The following is a 20,758-nucleotide window of genomic DNA, read 5'->3' on the forward strand; positions in this document are numbered from 1 at the left end:
ACACGTCTGTGATTGCAGCGTCGTGGGAGGCTGAGTCAGTCTTGGCAACTTTGCGAGACCCTATCTTAAAACTAAAATAAATAAATAAATAAATAAAAAAGGGCTGGGGATGTAGCTTAGTGGTAGAGCTCCCTGGAAGGAAAGAAGGAAGGAAGGGAGGGACGGAGAAAGGGAGGGAGGAAGGAAGGAGGGAAGGAAGGAAAAGAGGGAGGGAAGGAAGGGAGCAATGAATGAATGATCCAACGGAATGACTGAACGAGCACGGGTGACCGGCCCGCCGGGCAATGATTCGCGGGTCGCAGCGGGTACAGACAGTGCACAGCGCCCGCGGCCAGGTAGCCAGAGAGTTGGCCCCACGCAAGCCCTCTCCCGGACCCAAGGGAGCTCAAGCTCCCAGAGGCGCGGCCGGGCTCTGCCCCCACCCTGCGGGCCGCCCCGCCCCCGCTCCGCCCCCAGTCCGCCCCGCCCGGGACCGCAGACGGCGCCCGGCGGCGGCGCGAACGGCAGCGCGGAGGGTGGCTCTGGGCTTGGCTCAGCGACTTCCCGCGCAGGGCCGGGCAGGACAAGGACCTGCTGCGTAGGTGGTGCTGGAGGATGCGGCTGCAGCCTCAGGTAGCGGCAGCGGGAAGCCTGGCGTCCTGCAGGTAGGAGCTCGCCCGCTCGGCGGGCGCAGAAACTTGGGCCGAGTTTGCGGGCGGCGCGTGGAGAAGGGGCGGGTGGCCCTGCCCCAGGGCGCCCCTACCGGCCGACCCGGGGATGGTGCGCGCGTGGCCAGGGCCAAGGTGCTGCGGCTTCCGGCGGGAGGGCTGCGGGTCAAGGGTTGTGCCACTGCCCCCACTTTCCCCGGACTTCGAGGTTCCCGAGGCCTGGTAGCGCTCTGGGGCTCCGGTGGGACCCTGGCGCGGGGCTGGCGAGAGAGAGCTCTGGCCCAGCCCTCCGGCCTCCCGCGGGGCCCGGCTCACGTGGATTGCCCGGGCGAGTGTGAGGGGGCGGTGGGGGGCTGGGGCTAGGAGGCGGAGGACGCCGAAACGCCGCGGAGCCCTGGACGCGCCCTGCTGGGATGGGGCGGCCCTGCGGTTTCCTCGCCACCGCTTGACTCACTCTCTGGCCGCAGCCCAGGCTGGCAGGATGGCCCCGAGGCGGTGGCTGCCCGGACTGTGCGGCCCGACAGTCCCCTGCCTTGGGACCTCCCGCCAGTCTGTGGCCGTCGGTCCTTGGGGCTCGGTTCGCCAGCCTGCTGGCGTGCTCACGTGCCCCCGGGGCCCGAACGAGGGGAGAGCTTAGTTATGGAGGGACATGTGTGCAGATGTGGGCCATGCACGTACGTGCAGGCACGACTTTGCATGCGTGGCGGCGGCTAGTGTGTCAGCCTGCTGGGGTGCACGTGCGCCCCAGCGCCGCCGGGAGGGGCTTGGGACACCCGGAAGGCCGTGGTGTCGGTTGCGGCAGCAGTCCCAAAGCGAAGTCGACTGTGGGCCCCAGGCACCAAGATTATGGGCGGGGCCCGTAGTGGGGAGAGGAGAATGGACCCGATCCTGCTCCCCATCCCCCTCAGCCGGGCTGCCTCAGGTTGGGCTGTTGTGTCTGGAGAGCCCAGGGCTTCAGCTGGGGTAGGTGGGAGAACATGGATGGGGTCGGTTCAGCCCTCCCAAGACTCCAGATGCTGCACTCAGCTGGGCTGGAATCACCCATTTCATCATGAGGCCCTTAGGAGGTGGAAGTGGGAATGGGGTTACTGAACTGTAGAGAACAGGGAGTACACGGGTGGCAGACTCTTCAGGATCCTGCCCTGGGTCCCTGCTGATGTTGGAGCTCAAGCTCGAAGGACCAATAGAACCTCCCTCCCCACCAAGAATGATGGGACCTTGTTCCCTGGAGGCCAGTCCTCTAAGTGCCTGCCCCTCGCCTCAGTTCCTGTGCCAAGGATGGAGACACCTACATTTTGTCTGAATGGGGAGGGCCCTTCATTGAGATTGGCAGGAGATAAGACCACCTCTACACCTCTCAGAGTCCTCTGCTGGCTCCCTGGAGACCCCACTCCTCCCACTTGACTCCTGAAGGTCCTCCAGGGCCTTGTGTCTATTGACTGGGTCCGGAGGGGTCTCAGGAAGTCTCCAGGGCAAAGGGCATGGGTTGGACTGAGCCCAGGAGAGAAAGACCCCAGAGACTGAGTGTGGATATGGAGCAGGCCCCAGGGAGCATGGGGTGGGGTGAGATAAGAGCCGGCACCTAATTAATCCAGAGCTCCCCAAGGGCAGAGGAGGAGCTCAGCTCCCCCAAAACCTTACCACCTCTTCTTGCAGTATTGCTGTGGAGTGAATGGGGTCTTCTCCCCTAGGACACAGGTCCTTGTCATAGGGCACCATTAGTGATTCTGTTGCCTGAGTTCTGATATCCTCTTCTAGCTTCTCTAGACTCCTTGGGGAATTGGATTCTGGCCCAGTGAACCAACTCAGAGGCCTGCCTGACTTCTTTGTTGTAGGAAGCTAGGAGTGGGTATTGCCTTGTCTTTTCTTGACCCCTTCCTAGTCTAACACCAAGACTCCAGCTAACTGACATTGACCACCTGCCATAAGAGAAGAGAAGGCTGGTCCTTGCTTGCTGGTGACAGAAACCTGTGACACTTAGCTGGTGGTCTAATCATAGCAAGATAGAGCTGTTTCATCCTTTCTAAGCCACTGAGAGTTTCAGGGAATGGGGTGTTTACTGAGGGAGCTAGATGCTGGTCAGTGTGGCCCAGCAGACAGGTCTCAGATGGAGACCTTCATGGGTCATTAAATGCCTGCTGTGTTGAGGATTTCCTACCCTTGACCTCTCACCATTTGCTTGGCCTCTCATCACTTGCTTGGCCTTCCTTCAGGGCCTTGGTCTTTCTCCAGCACTTACTTTTTCCATCAGTAAATTACAGTGGAAGTAGTTGCCAGCTACCACTCTAGGCCCTTGGGGCCTCTCTTCTTGGACGCACACACACACACACACACACACACACACACACACACACACACACACACATATGACCCCATGTGCTTTGAAGTAGCCACCCACAGTTTGAGGGACTGGGTATGGACACAGGCCCTTTTCCCTTTTGCTCTGGGATCTTCCCACTGGCACCACAGCACCATCTGGCGGACAGCCTTGACCTTCACTGAGGGGGAGTGACTTGTATAGATGTAGGCGCCCCAGCCACCTCTTCAGAGGACTGCCCCCCCCAGAGCCCAGCCTAGTATCAGTGTTGGCTGAGGGCCTAGGGACCTGAGTTTGAGGCCTGGCTCTACTATTTTTGGTAAGACTGGCAGATCAAGGGAGTGTCACAAGAAACCGAATTTGTAAATAATGCCTAGATTCCGTGTCTTCCATACAGGGGTGTTTTTTGAGGTCACTGGCATCTTGAAATAGTGGAGAGGCAGGAACTATGCTGCTTTGTTCTGTCTCCTTTATCAGTGACTTTTGGATGGATGGGTCTCCATCTTTATTGGGGGATGGGGAATAAGCGAAGGCAAGTGATCCTCAAAATGTCCTAAAGTCTGGAACCCCAAGGAAGGGGTCTTAGGAGTCACACAGAGGAAATCTGAATAGAAGGGACTTACGGATTTGGGCTGAGGGTTATGTGCAGGGTGGTTGCACAAGGATTCATTCAACAAAGGGTTTTTTAGCTTAAAAAAAATGGAGTTAGAGATTTCTACATTTATGATTCATGCGTTCAATCTTAACTGTCTATTGAGTGCCAGGTTCTTAGGTGGCAGTGAGCCGGAGAGCACAGCCTCTACTGCTAACCTGCAACCTGTGCTTCTAACTGCCCTGCCTTCCCTGTTTCTCTCAGGTCAGCCGTCCAGTAGCAACAGCCTTCACAGGGCTCGACACCTTCACAGTGATGGCAGAGAAGCGCCCACTGGGGACTCTGGGGCCTGTGATATATGGCAAGCTGCCCCGCCTAGAAGCAGACTCAGGGCCTGGACACAGCCTGCCCCCCTCTGCTGGTAACCAGGATCCCTGCAACTACAAGGGTGCCTACTTCTCCTGCCCTATCGGGGGTACACCCAAGGCAGGATCTGAGCGGTTGGCATCCTGGACCCCATACCCACCCTTGTATTCTGCCAGCGTGGCAGGACCTCCACTTCGTGCAGACAGCCTGTTGACCAACTGCCTGCTCTACCGACCACCAGCAGAAGGTTCTGAGAAGATGCAGGACTCCAGCCCTGTGGAGCTCTTGCCCTTCAGTCCCCAGTCTCATACATACCCAGGCCCACCACTGGCAGCACCCAAACCCGTCTACCGCAGCCCCCTGTGTTATGGCCTCCCACCTTGCCTTGGGGAGGGGCCAGCGAAGAGGCCATTGGATGTTGACTGGACCCTGGTGACTGGGCCCCTCTTGCCCTCTGCTGACCCACCCTGTTCTCTGGGCCCAGCTCCTGGGAAGGGCCAGGCCCTGGACAGCACCTTTTTACGTGGGGTACCAGCTGGGGGATCTGGCAAAGACCCTTCACTGAGTTTCTCCTCCTGCCAGACATTCCTAGAAAAATATCGGACCATCCATAGCACAGGCTTTCTGGCCTCTAAATATACAGGTCCTTACTCTGGGGACTCTAAACAAGCAATGGTGGAGGGGCCCTCAAGTCCTTGGACCCAGTTGGCCCAGCCCCTGGGGCCACCCTGCCAAGAGGCGATACCCACCCATTACCCACTCCCTCCCCCTCCACAGGCCCTGCCTTGCCCCCCAGCCTGTCGTCACCCAGAGAAGCAGGGCAGCTACAGCTCTGTGATCCCGCTGCAGCCTCTGGGAGTCCACAAGGGGGCTGGGTACCAGGCTGGTGGACTGGGTAGCTCCTATCTGAGGCAGCAGGCAGCCCAGACCCCGTACATGCCGCCAGTGGGACTGGATACTTACCCCTACCCATCTGCCCCACTCCCAGCACCCTCCCCAGGCCTCAAGCTGGAGCCCCCTCTTGCTCCACGGTGCCCACTGGACTTTGCCCCACAGACTCTGGGGTTTCCTTATGCCCGGGACGACCTCTCTCTCTATGGGGCATCCCCAGGGCTTGGAGGGACACCACCTTCCCAGAACAGTGTGCAGTCTGTGCCACAGCCCAGTGCCTTCCAGCGGGCATGCCAACCTTTGCCAGCCAGCCAGCCATGCTCTGAGCCTACAAGGCCTGCAGAAAAGCCAGCACAAGAAGCTGAAGAAAAGACATGGCTGCCCAGCTGCAGGAAAGAGCAGCTTCAGACCCCACTCAGTGAGCACTCCGGGGCACCCATTGTCATCCGAGACAGTCCAGTGCCCCGCACCTCACCAGCACTGCACCCCTGTGCCCAAGAGCACCAGTCTCTCCCACAGAAGGAGGGTGCTAGACCGCCCGGCTCTCCACCGATGCCTGTTATTGACAACGTCTTCAGCCTGGCCCCCTACCGTGATTATCTAGATGTGCAGACACCAGAGGCCACAGCTGAGCCAGATTCAGCCCCAGCTCCCAGTGAAAGCCACGGCAAAGACTGTAGGGAGACCTTAACTGCCCAGGAGGGATCCTCAGAGCCTTGCTGCTCACTTCGGGAGGAGAGGGCCTTGGACTTGAGTGTGAAGAAGCCCATAGCAGAGGCTGCTCCCATCAAGGTCCCTAGTCCTACAGTGCATGCCAAGCCCACTGCAACTGTGGACATGCCAGACATAGGGAACACAGCTTCAGGTCTGCCAGGCCTGAAAAAGGTGGTCACAGAAGCACCTGGAATGCCAGTGACCACAGAGGCCACACCAAGGACCAACTTCCATAGCTCTGTGGCCTTCATGTTCCGAAAATTCAAGATCCTCCGTCCATCACCCTTACCTGCAGCTGTGGACCCAGCCACACCCACCTCGGCTCCTGCCCCTGTACAGCCTGCACCCACCCCGCCATCTGTACCCATGGGACTGCAGATTCTCACTCAGCCCTTGCCAGTGGCATGCTTCAACCTGGCCCTGCCTAGCCCTCCAGCCATAGCTGTGGCAGCCCCAGCCCCAGCCTCAGCTCCAGCCCCTGCCCCAGCCCCAGCCCCTACTCTTGCCCCTGCTTCAGCTCAAGCTCCATTTCCTGCTCCAGTTGCTACTGCAGCCCCAGAAGACTCTCCAGAGCAGCACTTTACAGGGCTGCATGCATCCCTGTGTGATGCCATCTCGGGCTCTGTGGCCCACTCCCCACCAGAGAAGCTGCGTGAGTGGCTCGCAATGACTGGGCCATGGGGCCAGGCCGCATGGCAGGACTGCCAGGGTGTGCAGGGACTGCTCAGCAAGTTGCTGTCCCAGTTGCAGAGATTCGTATGCACACAGCAGTGCCCCTTTCCCCATGTGGTACGGGCTGGTGCCATCTTTGTGCCCATCCACCTGGTGAAGGAGCGGCTCTTCCCACGGCTGCCCCCTGCCTCTGTGGACCATGTGCTGCAGGAGCACCGTGTGGAGCTGCGGCCTACCACACTGTCAGAGGAGCGGGCGCTGCGGGAACGTGCCCTGCACGGCTGCACCTCACGCATGCTGAAGCTGCTGGCACTGCGCCAGCTGCCTGACATCTACCCCGACCTGCTGGGCCTACAGTGGCGAGACTGCGTGCGCCGCCAGCTGGGTGAGCATGGGGCAGCCCCAGTAGCCACCAGAGCTGTGAGTGAATGACAGGTGTGTGCACTGTGTGAGTGGGGGTCACCTCAGATGGCTGAGTGGTTCTAGGAACTCTCACCAGGGTAGGGCCTAGCTTTCCAGTTTGGGCTCTGGGGATACCTCCCCCGCTGCCGCCCTGTCCACCCTACAGGCATCAGTGAGTGCCCTTTCCCCCTCAAACCTTGGTACCCCCTGGTGCAACCTCTTCTAAAGCCTTCCTCCTCCTCTGCTTGTACCTTCTGCATCTTTGGTGCAGGCTTCTTTTGGTGTCCTGAGGCTCTGGCCAGGCACTGTTTCCTACTTGAGGTCACTTCTCTTGTCTCTGTACAGCCTAGCCTTCCCTCTTCTGAGCCCTCATCTCAAATAACCCACTGCCTGTTAGACTTTGGCAGCTGAGTGTCTCCTACTCTGAATTCATCCTAACCATTAACACCCGCCTGAACTTTCCTTTCAGCCCACTTCCCTGTCTTTCTCATCTTGGGGAGGGGACGGCACCCTGCTCCTCATGCCCACACGTGATGGAGGTCCCATCCCAAACACCCTTGCCTTTAAATGTGTACTTTCTCAGGCCTCCCGGCACTGATGTGCACAGAGTGTTTTCACAAGTTGGTGTCTTTTGTGGTTTGATTCGTGCTCTGAATGATGTCTTGCACCCGTTGTTCTGCTTGCATTCCTTATGTCCTGGAGGACCATGTGGCTGCTGTACACTCACACTTCAGCCAGGATTCGGGCAAGAGTGTCATTTCCTCTCCCACATCAGTGCACCTGGCCTCGACCCCTGCCATTCAGGTGTTTTCTCCCTGCTGCCCCCATGTTCCCACCCCCAGCCTCTTGTCCAGGCTGCCTCCCTGAAGAACCAGTGCTCGGTTTCCTCCCCACCCAGCTGTGTCCCTGGACTGGGCTGGAGGCCTGAGTGCAGAGGTGGAGCTGGGCTCGGGCTGACCAGCATTCCTGATGCTTGAACACTGAAGTGTCAGCAGAGGTCTCAGAGAGGTGACTGTCCTGCCTCAGGGAGGAAGAGTGGGCGAGAGTGGGCAGTGCCAAGAGCCATTCACCCTCTTGGCCTGCCCTCTCCCTGCCCTGTCTGGGGCCCAAAGAGGGTCAGGTCTCTCTTCCTGGGTTGACAAGGAAGTGGCCATGGCCCAGCTTCTCCCCACCCCCCTCTGGAGTTTGGGATTCCTGTCCCTGGAGGAGCTACCTATCTGTGGGTGCCTCTAGAGAGTTATTCCTGTCTTCATGTCTTTGGGTTCTTATGGTCCTCCTGGCACCTAGTAGTTGTATTCTTGGTCAGGGACCTCTCTTGTCCCTTCTCAGCTTCTGCACCCACCTCCCTCAGGCATTGCTTTGGGGCAGCCTCTGCCTAGGATCCTGCTCCAGAACTCTTGTTCTGTCGTTGGGGGTAGTACCACAGAAAGATGATGTCTTCCTTCCATGTGGCAGAGTCCTCTCTTCTTATGCCTCAGTTTCCCACCTGATTAGGGTGGTTCCTGACCTGCTGAGCCCATTTCCTTTCATCCTTGCTCCCAGACAGCCTCTCCTGAACAGTGCTTCCTCATCAGATAGAGTTCTGGAGTCCCCTAGGGAGGAGTGCACCTTTTCAGCTTGGATGATCCAGCCAGCAGGTACATGGAGGGAAAGATTATGATGGCTGCATCCTTTCTGGTTCCATTCTGGCTTGGGGAAGAACCACTGTTCTGGATGGCTTTGGAGACCAGGAGGTGGGACCTGAGGGTACAGGATCTGCAGCCTGACTATGTGCTCATTTTCCAGGTGACTTTGACACTGAGGCTGGAGCTGTTCCTACCTCAGAAACCAACATGGCCAGAGATGAGCCAGAGAGCATAGCACTGGCTCGGAAGTCACCAGCCCCCAAGGTCAGGAAGCCAGGGAGGAAGCCACCAACCCCTGGCCCGGAGAAAGCAGATGCAACTGCTGGGGAAGGGTCAAATGGTCCTTCACCTACCCCTGCTGCCAGCACCGGCTCACCTGGCCCCACACTGAGGGCCCGCTTCCGAAACCTGCTGGAAACTGCCTGGCTCAATGGCCTGGCACTGCCCACGTGGGGCCACAAGGCCTCAGGACCTGACCGGCCCCCACCCTGCCCACAGCTACTAGGCAGCCAGAGCCATCACCTGTAATGGTTGCCAGTGCTGTTGGGACAGCCAGATGTCTAGGATCAGCCTCTGCTTCTGCTGCCCAGGGCCAGGAATCCATGCTGGGGTGCGGCCACTCCCTCCGAGTATCTTTAGCTCTCACCCCAGGACCTACAAGGCTGGGCTGAGAGTGCCTCAGGTTTTTAACTTGAGGGTCTTTATTGGAAAAGACTACTTCCTGTTCTTCCCTAGAGAAAGCATGCGGGCTCTGGAGCCCACAGACCTGGGCCTGAATCCTGGCTGCTGTTCCTTGCTGTGTGACCCAGGCAGACACTTCACCTCTCTTGAGCCCTTGTTCCCCATTGTAACGTAGGACAACACGGCCTACCTCACAGGGTTGTTGTGGGGAGATGCCTGACACACCCCTTGCCAGTTGGTCTTTGCTCCCTCCCTGAGACAGGCCCATGACCTTAGCCTGGGCCTGGAATAGGAAGCTGAGGCAACAGAACCTCCTGGTAGAAAGTCTTTGTGTCTTAGGACTTGGTTATCTTACAGTGGTACATTGTACAGTGTATATGACTCAACACTTTGTCCCTAGTCCCTGCTGCTGGTGCAGCGACAACAGCCTGGGGCTGGTGTCCTTGTGGACCTGCTGCCCCTGCCCTGGGAAGCCCCAGGCCTGTTGCGAATTGACAGTGATTTCCTGAGCTGCCTTCCCCCATACCAGGTGTTGACCCAGGAAAGTTGTGTTTTCTGGAAGCCAAGCAGCTACAGGAACTCAGGGACTTAAAGCAGACAGGCTGAATGGCAGCTCCGTCCTAGGAGGTCTCTAAATTTCTGGACTGGGGACCCAGGTACTTCCCAAGCCAGATCCTTATCGGCCAGGCCTGCTGTGGGCCACGTCCCTGCAGAGTCCTGAGCTAAGCTGGAGGCTGGGGATCTGGGACCCTTGACCTTATTTAAGAGTGTGATAAGCCTGTGGGCCCCAGGGCAAACTATTAAAGCATTTGGGTTGTTTTGAAACTGGGACCTGACTGTGTTTGTGGGGTTTGGGGTTTATTTGGGTCACCATGGGCCTAGCCCTTCACTGCCCTCCCTGCTCCCAGAAGGCACCAAGGACTTCAAACACCATGGTACCAGCTAACTCTGGCCACCAGAGCCCTTCTTACACACCCACTAGCCAGCCACTTCCCTATTTGGGAGAAGCCCTTCCTCCTGACGTGCCAGGCGCCTGGCAGTGAGAAACACTGCTCGCGACACCCACGTGCTTGTCTCCCAGGACAGATCCGTCACCCCTCCCATGCTAGTGAAGGGTCACTGGGCCTTCCTCCAGACACCCACCCCTGCTAGGCTCTGCTCCCTGTGTCAGGGCAGCTGTGGCAGCCTGGAGGAGCTTTCCTTCACCTGGACCAGGCCCTGTCCACAGGTCACATTAGACCTGCCTTGGGGTTTGCAGCAGGCCCCTCCACACTTCCTCTCTACTTGCCTGGCCTTGGGCTGGGCCGGGATTTGGAATGGCATCTGCCATTGTCTCCATACACCATCCATATAAGCCCTGATGTATTGATCTATCGTCTGTTGCCAGGAACCATATACAGACTGGGTAAGTTAAGTGAGACAGGTTTACTTTGGCTCATGTTCTGGAAATCCAAGATCAAGGAGCCATATCTGGGGGTGGCCTGTGTGCTGGCAGAGTCCTGAGGTGGCAGGCATCCGTGGCGAGACATGGCATGTATGTCTTCTGGTCCTTATACAGCTGTCAGGATTCTGTTACGGGGGCTGCACCCTGGTGACTGGCCTAACCCCAGTTAGCTCCCTGAGGCCCCGCCTCTAAATACCTTAGGCAGATTAAGCTTCCACCCTTTTATACCTCACAATAGGGATTAAATTTTGACACATGAACCCTTGGGGGTGGGGCACTCAAACTATATCCAAACTGTAGCAAGCCTGGCTGGAGAAGGGACCAGGCCACTACAACACACTGGTCACAGCTGTGCCAACCTGGGGTGGGGGTGGGTGCAAGGTGTTCTGGGACCCAGAAGAGATACCTAAACTAGACCTTGACAAGTTGGAAGAAGCAGGGGTAGCTAGTGGCAAGTGTCTGGGTGGAGGGAAGGTTGGGAGCTCTAGGAACTAAAGCTGGGTGAGGAACCTGGCTTAAAATCCAGTGTGTCTTGTGAACTCTACCCACTGCCTGAGGGAGGGGGTCTGGGCCATGGGGTTCACGGGAAGCTGGTGTGCAGAGTAGGGACCACTTGAGGCTATTCCTGTGAAGGGGAATGGAAATTGCAACAGGTGGAGTCCTCCAAATCCTGGGCCTCCTTAGCCCCACACTACACCTGTGCTCTTTACATAGCAGGCTTATGTCTTGCCAATGGCTACAAGACTGGCCCCAGGGGACCCATGATGGCACAGGCCTAGGTGGGAGTGGTTGCTCCTCAAGAAAACACTGGGACCCCCACCCCTCAACCTGCAAGACCTAGTGTTTCCCTGAGAGTTCTAAAGGAGCCCCAGTTGAGGCGGGGCAGATCAGAACTCTACCAGGACTCCTAGTCTGGGGAGGCAGTGCTGTGTCCTCATTTCCATCCCGCAGAGATGACAAAATCTCTTGATAAGAGCTGAGAGGAAGGAGTGTGTGGGGAGCTGAACGTGCTGGGTCCCCACCACCTTGCCTCTAAGAAGCAGGGCCTGCTTCTGCTTTGGTCGAATGTGGCACTCTGGTCCTGCTCTTCCCCTGCAAACATCTGAGGCTCCTGGGCTGGGCCTGGCCAGGCAGGGCTCAAATGAAACCACCTGTAAAAGGCAGCCCTGAACCCCCATCAAGAATGGTCTTAGCTGGGCATGGTGGCGCACACCTGTAATCCCAAGGGATTTGGGAGGCTGAGGCAGGAGGGTCCCAAGTTCCAAGACAGCCTCAGCAATGGTGAGGCACTAAGCAATCCTGCCTCTAAATAAAACACAAAATAGGGGATGTGGCTCAGTGGTCCAGTGTCCTGAGTTCAATCCCCTGTACCATCCCCCACCCCCCAAGAAGAATGGTAAAACCCAGAAATCTGGGTTTTAATCAAACTCCCAAGAGTATAAATCAGCTATTCAGGAGTAGCACCACCAACGCACCTTTCCTTTCGGGTTATAGATGGAAATAGGTCCGGGATTTTGCTGAGGGGGCTCACCAAGTCAGGCTGTGAACACCCAGAACCAGCTTGGGGCTTAGCCCTGACTGCTCTGTACTTTGCGAGGGCCCCGTGGACCTAACCCAGACCTGCCCTCAGTTGGGCTCTCTGCCTCAGGTGGCCTTGCTAGGCCAACCTGTGCATCTTTTGCCCCAAGTTAATAAAATGATGGAACTCGGGTGAGGCTCCAGTGGGTTGAGGCCCAGCCTCAGGATGCCCCCAGCGCCCAACCCAGAGCTAATGGTGGAGGGTGGAGCAGCCACCTTTGCTGCCGATGGAGGTTCTGTCTCAAGTAAGTACCTGTGGGGAGGAGAGGAGGGGTGTGTCTAGGGGTGTTAACCAAGCTCCCTGCCCCCTCGGTCACCTCCTGGAACCTCCATCCTGATTGGTTTGCTAAGGCGCTTGGGCTGGACAGTCCAGGTCTCCCTCAGCCCCCCAGAGCACACTGAGCAAGGACCCACTCTGACCCGACTGACTGTGCCTCTCTTACCTCATGGTTCTCCTGCTGGAGCATGGAGGGGCGGGGAGTTTCCAGTCCATGGGATTTGACCCCCAGCCCAGCCTGCTGCCCCAGCTGAGGGTGCTCCAGTCAGCAGGCACTGGACCTTGTTGCTGGCCATTGTCCTCTGTGCTCTCCGGGTATCCTCCCTGACCCGCTTCCCCAGCCCCTACCTTCAGACATGCCCAAGGGGATCCCCCGGCCCAGCTCGGAGCAGCGTTTCCAGGGGACCCTCAACTTCCAGTGATACAAATGGCCCCAGGACATGGGAGGGTGCTGTAGAGCCTTTCCTGTCCTTTCTCCCTAGCTGGACAGGGCCCCCTTACTGGGCTGAGGCTGGCAGGCAGATGGGAGCTCCCTCGATACACTGCTGCCTCCACACTTCCTGATAACCCTTAGCCTGGCTGGGCCTCTGTACCTCCAGTACCCCTCCCTGCATTTGTCCTAGAAGGACTTCTTGGGATAAGGATAATGTGGGCACCTAGGAAGGGCCTCAAGAGGCCTCTCCTGAGAATTAGACCTGGCAGGGGTCTCTTCTTTCTCCACCAGCTCCCAGATTAAGGCAACTATAGATCCCTTGCCTTCTCTGATCAGGCTGGTGGGGCTCAGAGCCCTAACTCCAGCCTCTAGCTCCTCTCTTAACCTTGATTCAGAGCCTGGAACACCAAACTTGGCAGCTGCTTCCCCTCAAACCCTACAAACCTCCAAGACCCAAGTCTCCCTCTCAGAACTAGAAGCTCCGGCCTCGGCTCTTCCTCCTGGAGTCCCCTCACTGGGGTGCAGACTCCCACCTGCTGTGAATAGGCCCTGGAGAGAGCCCCTGCTCAGGGACACATGGGTTCTCCAACAGACTAGGCTTCTCTGCCTCCCTGTGGCCCCTTCCCTGTGTGAGAGAGCTGGGCTGGCCCCATCCAGCCTTCCCTGCTGCCCCTCAGCTTGCCACTCCCTGGCTTTGTGGACACACCAAAACTGCAACTTACAAAGGCCAGGTCTTCCCCAACTCTGCCCACCACCACCTTGACATCTCCAAGCTCAGTGGGCAGCAGGAGTCCCCAACACTAAAGGACTGTCCCTCACCAAATCTGCTGGTACTTATTCAATGAAGCCTTCCAGCCTGGTGGGCAACTTGGGTCCCCAGCTTCTGGTAGCCTAGACCCTTGAAGGTGTTGCCAGTATAGAAACTTCTGGTTCTGTGAGTAATGTTCTATCAGGAGTTACCTAGGACTCCTCTCCTGGTCTCCTGGGTGCACTTGGCCCCATGCCTTGGCATCCTGGAATCTTTTAGCATTCCTCAGGGTTGGTGGGGAGACACAGCTGATATCACCCCATGTATACCAGACCTGCCATGCTGGCAGCCATATTCCTTGGTGGCCCCCAGACCCACCCCTCTGATATGGGTGCTAAGCCTCCAGTCAGGCCCACCCCCGCAAAGGAGGTGCCTGAGGATTCTCAAACAGTTCTCTTCATGCTGGTCTCCCTCCCAGGAGCCTGGTGCCAAGGACCTCAGCAGGACACAGCCAAGTCGCCTTCACCCATGGAGGGCTCTCTGTCTACCAAGGACCCTGACTGCTGGGGGACCCACACTGTTGGTCCCTTTCTTTTTGACTCTTGGGACGTCCATATCTTAGATACTTGAGTCTTTGGGTGGAGAGGTAAAGACCCAGGGACATTCCTCTCAATCAGAGCGACCTGGATCCCGGAGCTGAACTGGGAGTTTTCAAGGGCCCCAGGCAGCAGTGCTCAGTCCTGAGGAACTAGCACTCACAACATCTGCCATGTTCCTGAGTTTCCTACCCTGGGGACCCAGCTTTACCCCTGGCTGCTGGGACCCCCCAACCAGACTTACCCAGGGGTCAGGGAGACCAGTACAGGAAGCTGGAGTCAGCTGGGAGGAGAGCCCAAAGTTTCTGCATCCCTTTTTATGGTACCTACTTGGGGGGAGCTGTGGTCTTGAGGAACCACAGATGCCTCCTTCCCCACTCACTGGGTAGGTGGGCTCCAGCTCAGGATTCTGATCAGAAAGATGGGAGCACCCCTGTCATAGTAGCAGTGGCCCAGTGCCACCCTCAAGCAGGGCCCCTTCCTGTTTCTTTTCAACTGGCAGGCAGTCCCAATGATGTCACCCAGTGACATCTCAGTGGTCTGTGTCCCCTGTCCACAGGGGTGTCCAGCTCCATTCTGGGCCTGGAACTCAGATACCTTCCAGTTGAGGGCCATGACTGGCAGGGAGGACCCTCCACACCTCACCATGGCCAGGGCAGGTATCACATCAGGGGCCCCAGGCCTGACCACTGCAACCTTGAACCCTCATGAGCATCTCCTGGTGACTCCGGCCTCTGCCAGCCTCCGCCAGCTCAGTCATGAGGTCAAGCGGACAGTAGGGAGAACAGCGCCACACAGATGAGGGCTTAGCAGCAAGTCAGCCTGGGCCAGTGGGTAGGCGAGGGTATAAGGCACGTGTCCAGGGCTGTCTCTGGTTATCTTCCTTCTCCTTTTTCCTTAAGCATTTTCTCCAGTTTCTCCCCTACTCCAGCACACATGACCCTGGCCCTGGTCTTTCTTCTTTTGAATGAAGCCCATGGGCTTTTGTTTTGTGATCCATGTGAGATCCTGCTCTGCTCATCAGAGAGGGCAAACTGAGGCAGAAAGTTCCTACCACAGCCCCAGCTCCTAAGGCACAGTCAAGACCACCTCTTCTCAGCGTGGCCATGCCCAGACAACACCAAACTTCGAGGCCTTCCTCAGGGCTCCCTTCTCACCCCAGTTCAGACACATGCTGTCTTCCGTGCATGGCTTCCTTGGAATCTACATATCGTCTTTCTGGTAAGTCATCCCGTCCCTGTGGTGTCACAGGTCCTGTTAGGGCGGGGATGGAGCCCTGTCCAGCCTCATCACTGTCTGCTTTCAAGCCCCTTCCAGAGAATCCACCTGGTGAGTTCTCTCCCTACTTGCTGGCAGGTATGGAGCCAGGTGGAGGTCCAGGGCAGAGGTCCAGGGCAGATTTCTGCCCACTGGCTTGGAAGTCTATGAGCCTGGCAGCCAAAGTGCACCAGTGCATGGATAACCCACTTCTCCTGATGCAGGGACCTGACCTCACTCAGCTCCAATGGTGGGTACAAGAGTGCTGGCTATCTTCCAGAACATTCTCACCACTCTCTTTCTTGGGTTCACCAGAAGGTCCCATGAGAATGTCTGTCACCTCTGACTTCCCTGAAGCCCAGTTCAAACCTTCCCTTTGATGGTGAACCTTTCCCTGAAGGATCATCTCCCACCCTTTGACCCTGAGGACCCCTCTCCTTAGAACTCCATGCCACAGCCACAGCTCTTTGCATTTTTAAAAATTTTGAGGCAGGGTCTTGCTACGTTGCCCAGGCTAGGCTGGAATTTGCCATCTTCCTACCTCTGCCTCTAGAATAGCTGAGATAATGGGTGTGGCCATCATGCTGGCTCTTAGATTTTTCATCGCTGTTGTTGTTATTGTTACCAGGGATAGAACCCTGTGGCACGTAACTGCTGAGTCACATCCCCAGCTCTTTTTTGTATTTTATTTAGAGACAGGATCTTGCTGGGTTGCTGAGGTTGGCTTTGAACTCACAATCCTCCTGCCTCAGCCTTCTGAGCCACTGGCATTATAGAGATGTGCCTGGCTTCTTCAAAATTTTTGATGGAGTTAGTACAATGGCTGTATTTATACTACCAGCCTGGAAGAATTCTCTTGGATGGGCTAGGAGGGGCTAGACTAGGACCCAGATAGTGTGCCTCCTGAAGGGCAAGACCCTTGTCCATCCTGCCCTTCCTGTGTGGGCCGCAGCCTGACTTCCTTTGGGCACTGCTGGGCGCTGTGACTGACCTTGCTTTCCTATCCCAACTTCCAATGCAGTACTGACATCCCCAGGAGAGAGGGGAAGACAGGCCCAGCATAGGGTTGCCCCAGGTGAGTTGTCGTGACTGCACAGAGCTCAGCTGTTGGCCAAGGTGGCCTGGGGGTCCTGTTCAGGATCTTCCCCACACCCTTCTGGCTTGGTGCCTTGCGGAATATTCCTTGGGGCACCTGGAACTGTAATCCTAGGAGAAACTCCTTGATGACCATGCAAGCCAACCTAAACCTGCTAGATGACCCAAAGGAGCAGGTGTCTGACCCTCTCCTCCCATGGCCTCTGCTCTGGGAGGTTGCCATCCTATATCCTGAACTGGGAGCAGAAATAGGGGGTTGGGAGTCCCAACACCAGGGCCCATAGGCTGTCCTCTCCACAGATAGTGTGGGCCTCTTAACCTGGCCTTTCCCCTGTGGCTCTCCCTAGCCCCAAACAACGGAAGCAGTTCTCCCAAGGTCATCTCCAGGTAAGGGCAGAGTGGGACTCTGCAGCATACCCACTCTGACCCCAGCAGGTGATAGAGAACCTGAGCAGACTGTATCCTGGGAAGATTTCACCTTCATTCACATCTGGTAAGGGATACACCAATTTGGGGTTTGAGAGATCTCCCTGCCTTCCCTGCCAACCCTCCTCCCAGTGAGGAGAGTCAGTGTCAGGGGAACAGTCTGAGTGGATAGGCTGCACATGGCTGCCCCCAGGTTCACAGCCTACTCTGGGGCAAGGTACTGCCTGCCTTACTAGAGGTTCTCAGGCCCCTGCCCTGGGGCACCCCCCTGATCCACCCTGTGGAACCCCAGGGCACAGCACATCCTCTTGTCCTGGAAGATTCTTCTTAGCAGATTCTTCTCTGGGACCCAGTATGGCTGGGTGCTCCAGGCTGGGGTGGGCCCCTCTGTCTGGCTCTAACATCTGTGTGTCAAGTCTCAGGATGTAAGTTGCTGTCTCAGGGTCAGGATAGGGTCTGACTTAGATGGACAGGCCCCAGTCTAGGGGTTGTCTCTGGTGTCGTATCTGCTTAAGCTTTTGGCTCCTGAAGATTCTTTTGGGCATGATGCTACCCTGCCCCGCGTTTAGGTGCCCACATGTGGGCCACAAATATCCACCTTCCCTCCATCCTGACTTCAGGCCAGTTTGGTTCCAGGCAGAGGCCCAGGTGCAGAGCCAGGTGTGGGTGGACATTTCCCAGGTGCTGACCTCCAGCCAACCAGTCCATGGTCCTGGGTGCCAGCTCACTCTGCCTGGTTAGTGACAATGCCCTCTCCCCCGCAGTCTGCCATGCTTGTGGAGCCAGGCCTGGATCCAAACAGCTTCTGTCTGCTCTGGCCCCTCCCATGCCTGCCTGGCTCTCAGCGAACATGGCTGTCTTGCCAATTCCTTCACTGTCCTTAGCAAGACGTTTATAGAACCATCAGGAAAATCACGTCTGTCTACCAGGCCTGTGCCACAAACACGGGCCTTGGGAAAGTCAGGGGTCATGTGTACCTGCTGGGACAGCTCCCCTCAGTTCCCCTGCATCTGGGCCATGGACTTGTGAGTGGTCTTTCCCGCAACCCTGTCTGGAGAATGTGGGGTGGAGGAGGAAGCTCAAGCCAGGGATCTTCTTCCTGCCCTCCCACTGGGCTGGACTGGAAATGGGTGCCCACCTGTGCCTGCCTTGCCCTCTCCCAAGTGCAGCAAGGTGCTGAGTGCCTTCCCTCTCCTGTAGATTCTGATCCAAGGTTTCTGATGAGTCTAGTCGAGGTGAACTTCAGGGTGCTGTCCCAGCTTCCTTGGGGAACATCTGGCTCCCCAAGGCCTGGGCCTCTTCAAACACATGGTTGAACATTCTTTCTCTTGGGTGCTGGAGGGAGAGGCAGGGTGCTACCTTCCAGATTCAGATCCAAGGACATCCCCTGCCATGAGCTGCAGGGGGTGGTTAAGCTGGTTAAGAAGACAGCTGTGGAGTCAGGTGGGGTGTGAGACCCCACCCTGAGCCTTGCCTCCTTCTCCCTGTTGGTAGGATATGGAGCCTTTGGGTCAGGGTTATACTTGGCCTCCTACCACTGGGGCGGCACCCCCTCCCAGGGCTTACTAAGCATTCAGCATACCTAAGTGGCCTAGGAGGCGGCATTACAGTCAGATGCAGGGTGGAAACCTGGGGCCTGGTGGTGAGACAGACATTTCTGTGTGTCTCTTTATTCAGCTGAGGAATGGGGCTCTTCCAGCCCAGGGTTGCTGTGACAAATCTATGTAAGGCTGATGCTGGGCAATGGATGAGGGTCCTGAGCACCCCACCCAGCTCCCAGGATACTCACTTTCCTGTATGGGGGCGCCTGAATTCCCTTCCCCTGGGCCAGATTCACCCGTGCTGCATACCCTGGCAGTGGCTGTCCAACTGGCCGCTTCTCCAAGTGGAACCCCTTTCCTTGTGTGTTACAGGCATCATCACACCACATCCAGAGTGGCTGTGCTAGCCCGGTGTGTGCCACCTCCAGCCGCCACTGTGGTCACTGGGTGTGTTTGAAAGCTAGCGTCATGCAAAGCCGGTTGTGTAGCTGGGACTGGCTGGTTTGTGGAGGGCCAGGAACCCACGGCCTGATGAGGGGGAGGGTCTTGCTGAACTCAGGAAACCAACCTCAGCCCCAGGGCCCCTTTCATTGTCACCCCATCTACTGTCACCTCACTCTGTTCCCTCCCACAGCACCAGTCAGGGTTTCTGTGGTGATGGAGTTAGCTAGAGAGAACATAACCCTCCCTCCTAGGACAAAGAGCCTGAATGGGGATCTGTGTGGGCACAAAAGGACTGAGCAGAATGCACACTTCACGGATCAGCCTTTATTCAGCCATGGAGTCGTGCCTCTGATGGACCCACTTTCCTGGTGGAAAATGAGCCCCTGGCCAAAGGGGGAATCTGTGCTTATGTAGGTTACACTGAGGGGTGACTTAACTAATGAGCGTGTCAGTCTGGGCATTCAGGAATTTGGGATCTGTTCTTACTGGGCCAGATGGAGGGTCTGGGGTCAGTGGTCAGTATCTGGGAAAGGGTTTGTTTTGGGAAGGATCAATGCTTTGGCCTCTTCCCAGAGACTGTCATTCCAGACTCGATGGATATCTCCTCCCCAGGCCTGTCTTATGTCTGGGAAATAATGTATTGAGGAAGGATCAATGTTATCAATGCATTGCCTTCTTCCTCGCTCCCTCTCCTCAAGCCATGCTATTTAGGAGTTTTCCATATCCAACAGGATGTCAGAGACATCATTACATGCCTCGAGTCGGGAGTTGTGGCACCTGGAGAGGGTCTATGTATGCCTCAGGTTGGTCTTCAGGGTGGTGGGGTGGGGCCCTTTAGGGTTTTGAGAGACTTGCTTACTCCAGAGGAAATTGCCACCAACCGCTGTCAACCCCAGTGTGATCTTTATGCCTGCCTTCTTTAGTCCATTTCTGGCCAGGTAAGACCATGGTCTGGGCCCCAGTTTCCTGGGTCCCCTCACAGGGTCTGCCAACTCTCCTGCAGGCGGGGAAGCCTTTGGGTGCTGCTATACTTGACTCCTCTACCCTTTCAGGGTCCAAAGACCATCATCCCTGGTACCACCACAGCCAAATCACTCTTTGTTTCCTGGTGAACCCAGGAACTGCCAGAACTTTCTAGGTTAAAACCTCTGCCTATCCTGATATTCCCCCAGGAGACCAACAAACCTGCCTTCGCCTCCACATCCTTAGTCCCCAGCCAATGAGAGGCTGCTGAGGTCAGTCCTGGTCCAAGACCTCCCTAGCCTGGGTGGCCTGTTCTGAGTCTGGCTTGCCACTGGGACTCCAAGTCCTCCCTGGCAGATCCTCCTCTTGGTGCCTCTGATTCTTTGTGTGGCAGGTGGGCCTCACCTCAGTCACCATTCCCAGAGCCCTCTAGTCTGAGGCTAACCAGCCCTGAGAGTCAGTCTTCTGCCCCCACTTCCTCTTCCTGCAAGTCCTCCTCCCTCCCCACAACAAGGATGCTGCAAACTCTTGTCTAAAACGAAAAGCTTTTTTTTTTTTATTACTGGAGATTGAACCCAGGGCCTCATATATGCTAGGCAAGGACTCTACCACTGAGCTACAGCCCCATCCCCCCAACTCCAGCCTTTTTTGTTTTTTAGTACCAGAAATTAAACCCAGGGTGCTTGCTTAACCATGAGCCACATCCCCAGCCCTTTTAAATATTTTATTTAGAGATAGGTCTCACTGAGTTGCTTAGGACTTCATTAAGTGCTGAGACTAGTTTTGAACTCACAACCCTCCTGTCTCAGCCTCCCAAGCCATTGGGATTACAGGTGTGCGCCACTGCTTCCAGCTAGTTTTCCCTACTTTGCTGAGGCTGGCCTTGAACTTGCAATCCTCCTGCCTCAGCCTCTAGACTCCCTAGGATTAATGGCAATTTTTTATGTCATCTTCTGACTGCTTCCTAACTTTTTCATACCACATAAAGATGAGTTGAGCTTCTTACAGATATGACTATCTCTAGCCCTGTTTACTTTCCTGCCTTCTTT

The 20,758-nt window shown here is 56.6% G+C and overlaps 1 protein-coding gene across 6 annotated transcripts in view; it reads left to right on the plus strand.

Annotated features, from left to right (window-relative positions):
* The first annotated feature begins 468 nt into the window (after positions 1 to 468).
* Positions 469 to 20,758, plus strand: part of LOC306654886 (uncharacterized protein C15orf39) — a 381,506-nt gene continuing 361,216 nt past the window's right edge. For 2 of the 6 annotated variants that reach the window (XM_079128868.1, XM_079128870.1), the window contains exons 1-2: positions 469 to 644; positions 3,821 to 6,584. In XM_079128868.1, coding sequence (XP_078984994.1) covers positions 3,872 to 6,584 — 2,713 coding nt within the window. In that variant the 5' untranslated portion in view covers positions 469 to 644; positions 3,821 to 3,871. Of the gene's footprint in view, positions 645 to 3,820; positions 6,635 to 8,143; positions 8,239 to 8,386; positions 9,733 to 20,758 lie in introns of those variants that run through there. The other 4 variants (XR_013762120.1, XR_013762119.1, XM_079128867.1 and 1 more) reach the window with 4 other exon arrangements.

This window comes from Sciurus vulgaris, assembly GCF_902686455.1.
Source record: "Sciurus vulgaris genome assembly, chromosome: 2".
NCBI lineage: Eukaryota > Metazoa > Chordata > Mammalia > Rodentia > Sciuridae > Sciurus > Sciurus vulgaris.